Source organism: Pinus tabuliformis, chromosome J (assembly GCF_031772625.1).
Source record: "Pinus tabuliformis cultivar Carrire ecotype Pingquan chromosome J, CPIR1, whole genome shotgun sequence".
Classification (NCBI taxonomy): Eukaryota; Viridiplantae; Streptophyta; class Pinopsida; order Pinales; family Pinaceae; genus Pinus; species Pinus tabuliformis.
The window spans coordinates 963,043,094-963,046,681 of NC_142295.1; the positions used below are offsets into that span (position 1 = coordinate 963,043,094).

Below are 3,588 nucleotides of genomic sequence, written 5' to 3' on the forward strand. Positions count from 1 at the left end.
ATACGAAAAAGTCAAGGTGTTTAAAACGGTGTAAGAGACATATATTGAAATGGAAAATCCAGTGGATCTAGTGGATCTAGTTGTATTTAGTGAGATTTTTTGGAAGTTTTTTGATGGGTTTTTTTTAATTTCTAAAAAATTTGACGGGAATTTATTGAAATCACAAGTTTTGATGGATAACTCTTGTACAATAAAAATGTTATAAAAAATTGTGAGAGGGTTGAATCCATATATACATATACAATCAAAAGAACCCGTTTAAATAACACAAATCAAGATTTCACCTCAAATTTTTCCACCAGATTCAAACACAGAAAAATCCAAAAAAAACTAAATAAAATTATATAAAATTTATATAATTAACATAATAATACAAGTTTGGTTATCTCAGCCATGACTATCACACCCTGATATTATTTCAGTCGATTTTCCTTTCTGGTTCATTATTAATACTCCAGGACACTAATGAACAGATTAGCTTGTTACTCTCCTCTGACAGAGTACATGTTAAACAGGAAAGTCATCTCAACTGTATTCCTGTTAAACATGGGAAAGGAAAGACAGCCTGCAGTTTTACTGCATGGTTTACAGAAAACATTTATCACATTTGAAACATTATTTATTCAAATTATCGCAAGTCCTCTCAAACTACATTAGTCTCAAACATGACAGCACGCCTGAAGGTTAGAAATGGGACTAGTGGGGGTTAGTTTGAAGAGTTCTATACTGATCCGGATCTGCTGGGGCTCTTAAGGAAAGAACCAGTCTTCATAATCTCTCGCACAGGTTTATCTGTCAGGCGAATCATGTTGTAAGAAAGTGCACCTAATATGGCACCGAGAATAGGTGCAACCATGTATATCCAAATGCTTGTATATTTGTTGCCAGGCACCGCTGAACCTAGGGTCCTTGCAGGATTCATGGAAGCTCCTGAAATTGGTCTGCCAAAAGATAAATGCAACATGTCAATTTAGGATTGATTTGCAAAAATTAAGTGCAGATTGCAGATTTTGAGAATATTTTGTAGAATTATTTGGAAAAATTAAGTACAGAAAATGTCAAAAAATGTAGATGGCAGATTTTGAGAATATCCCATAATTCGGTGAAGTAAACCAATCGAGTTCATGTATAATTTGAGAATTATAAATTTTGAAAATATCCCATAATTCCATACAGTAAACCAATTGACTTCATGTATAATTTGAAAATGAATTACCTCGCTGCATAATTCTCAAATATTCCCTAAATCTATAATCAATACTCATAAAAATAAAAATAAGAATCTATACCCAGATATGGCTACATTCATTGCAATGGTCGCTCCAACTGCCATTCCCGCCAATTCACCAATCTGTGTAATTGAATATTCAACAGCCAACTTTTAGTTCTGTTCATTCTAACTGCTATACATAATCAGTAATTTTGCAAATGGGGAAAATTCCATAGAGATCTACCGCTCTTGTATCGGTGGCCACTGCAGAAATTACAAACATCAACAAATACGTAACAAAAATTTCCAAGACGAAGGACTGCATGTCTGAGCCTGAAGGAACAGTTGCTCCAATGTGTGCCACATCTCCAAACATCAAACGGAGGACAAATCCAGCACAGATTGCTGCAAAAACTTGAGCTCCTATGTAGGCTGGAACCTGTGATTTCAAACCAATAAAAGTCCAGCCAATGTCAATCCTCATAACTATATCTCTACCCTAGCATCTAACCCTTGTAATTCAGTGCCCTTGCTGGTCACTATAATTTGAGAGAAAATTTGCATACATACTTGAGTCCATGGAAATCTCCTAACAGCTGCAAAGGCCAGGGTTACTGAAGGATTCAAGTGAGCTCCAGAAACATGCCCTGTGGAGTAAATTATGATCATGGCTGCCAGTCCCCATACAAGGGACACACCAAGATGAGTTATGGAACCGTTGGTTTTCTTATCAATAACAATTGATCCACACCCTATAAATATCAGGAAAAATGTCCCAATAATTTCTGCTACCACCTGCACAAAATATATCCATGGCAAACCATATTTGGGTTCAGAAAAGCATATAAGAAAATGCAATTTTTGCTTTCAGATCATTAAGCTTGGTAAAAGATTACTATTGAAAAGATGAATAACAGGAAATTTAATTACAATCCCACCTTCTGAGCAAAAGCAACAGATGGTAAGAATGACCCACTGGTTCTCTCAGTATAAACATAACTTTCTACTCTCCCCTCTTCAATATTTCTAACAGAATTGGCATTTACTTGTTCTGGCATATTATCTAAAGCCATAATGGGGCCTTGGACAAGAGCTTATGCTCAAACTAATAATTCTCAAGTATATCGTTTTCTTGAAAGAAATGAAATACTTGTGAATGCCTAAGTCGCCCTATGTCCTCCTCCAATTTATACCCACACAACCCGAACTGTGGGCTTTAATATTGTTCTACAGCGCCGTGAAATCATTGACTCCTTCCAGTCTGTTCAGATTGACTTCCTAAGCAGGCCTCCAACAGACTTGGATTACACACAAACGCAAGGCTTAGCTTAATTTTTCAGTCCTATAGACTTGGATTACACACAAAAATCAACACTTAACTTGAATTTCACACCATTTTATAGGGCGTACTCTAATGTGGCTGTGAATTTTTTGCAATTTTTTCAAGACATATAAGGATGGTAATGTTTAAATGGTTTTTCTACTATTTAGAAAATATGGGTAGTCAAAATTTTGAAGCTTAATAGTTATAATAAAATTCAACTTTTTATAAGTTTTAGTGTAAAAAAATACAAATAATAAAAAAACAAATCTCATCACCAACTCCGGCATCTAAAATTTTAATATTTAAAATTTATTTGACAAAATCCCACCTAAGTGAAAACTTGTTCATGACTTGTTCCATTTACACTATGCAGATCAAGATCTAAAACCATGACGTGAGCATGATAAGAGCTGAGCAAGTGGTAGGTTGGGTGGAATGTAATTCACAGTGGATGCTTTTTAAAATCCATACATTCTCCGATGGAGCGGGCCGACATGACTGGATCCCCTGTTTCCATTTGTCAAAAAGAAATAAACAGTAAGAAAGAGTCGTAATACTGACGGTGTGAAAAGTCTTCAAAAGACAGCTCCGTGCTGAATACTTAGACTTTCCTGTACGCTCGTGGGTCGCCATCTTGCCATTTCCATTCGAGGTTGAACTTGCGTAGAAATTGCATCGGTACGAAAATCTCCACTGAAGTAAACTGTTTCAGTTAAAATTCTGTTCTGTTCACTGGTTGTCTGTGCAATCACTATGTTCCATAACTCATAACATCACATTCTGTTCCCATCCTTCGGATTCTTAAAAATACCATTTCAGGGTTTACAATTTCTTATCGTTAGGTTCCGGTCAAAGTAAGAATAGAGTAATTGTTTTGTGAATTGATATGTTTAAGTTTTAGAATAGAATAATTATATAGTCCTTTATATAAGTTAGTATATAGTTTTAGAGTATAGTAATTATATAGTTCTCTGGATCATCTCTGGGATTTAATTGTGATCTAATTGATGTATGAGTGGATTAATATTATTTCATATTACAGTTTTCTATTAAA

At 35.0% G+C, this 3,588-nt stretch overlaps 1 protein-coding gene across 1 annotated transcript; it reads right to left on the minus strand.

The window, feature by feature from the left end:
- Nucleotides 1-319: 319 nt before the first annotated feature.
- On the minus strand, nt 320-2,572 carry LOC149230032 (aquaporin NIP1-1-like). The gene is made up of 5 exons (XM_089375985.1): nt 2,149-2,572; nt 1,781-2,005; nt 1,455-1,649; nt 1,290-1,351; nt 320-941 (listed from the first exon to the last, which is right to left on the minus strand). Exons 1-5 carry the CDS (start codon nt 2,281-2,283, stop codon nt 722-724), a joined length of 837 nt encoding a protein of 278 aa, XP_089232111.1. The 5' UTR covers nt 2,284-2,572; the 3' UTR covers nt 320-721.
- Nucleotides 2,573-3,588: the final 1,016 nt, after the last annotated feature.

Bases quoted from the DNA above. Each gene is read 5' to 3' on its own strand.
- LOC149230032 (XM_089375985.1), bottom strand. From the start codon at position 2,283: ATGGCTTTAGATAATATGCCAGAACAAGTAAATGCCAATTCTGTTAGA. The intron at 1,650-1,780 runs GTATGTATGCAA...TTGAAATCACAG, and splicing joins GGAGATTTCCATGGACTCAA to GTTCCAGCCTACATAGGAGC. The intron at 1,352-1,454 runs GTAGATCTCTAT...TCAATTACACAG, and splicing joins TGGCCACCGATACAAGAGCG to ATTGGTGAATTGGCGGGAAT.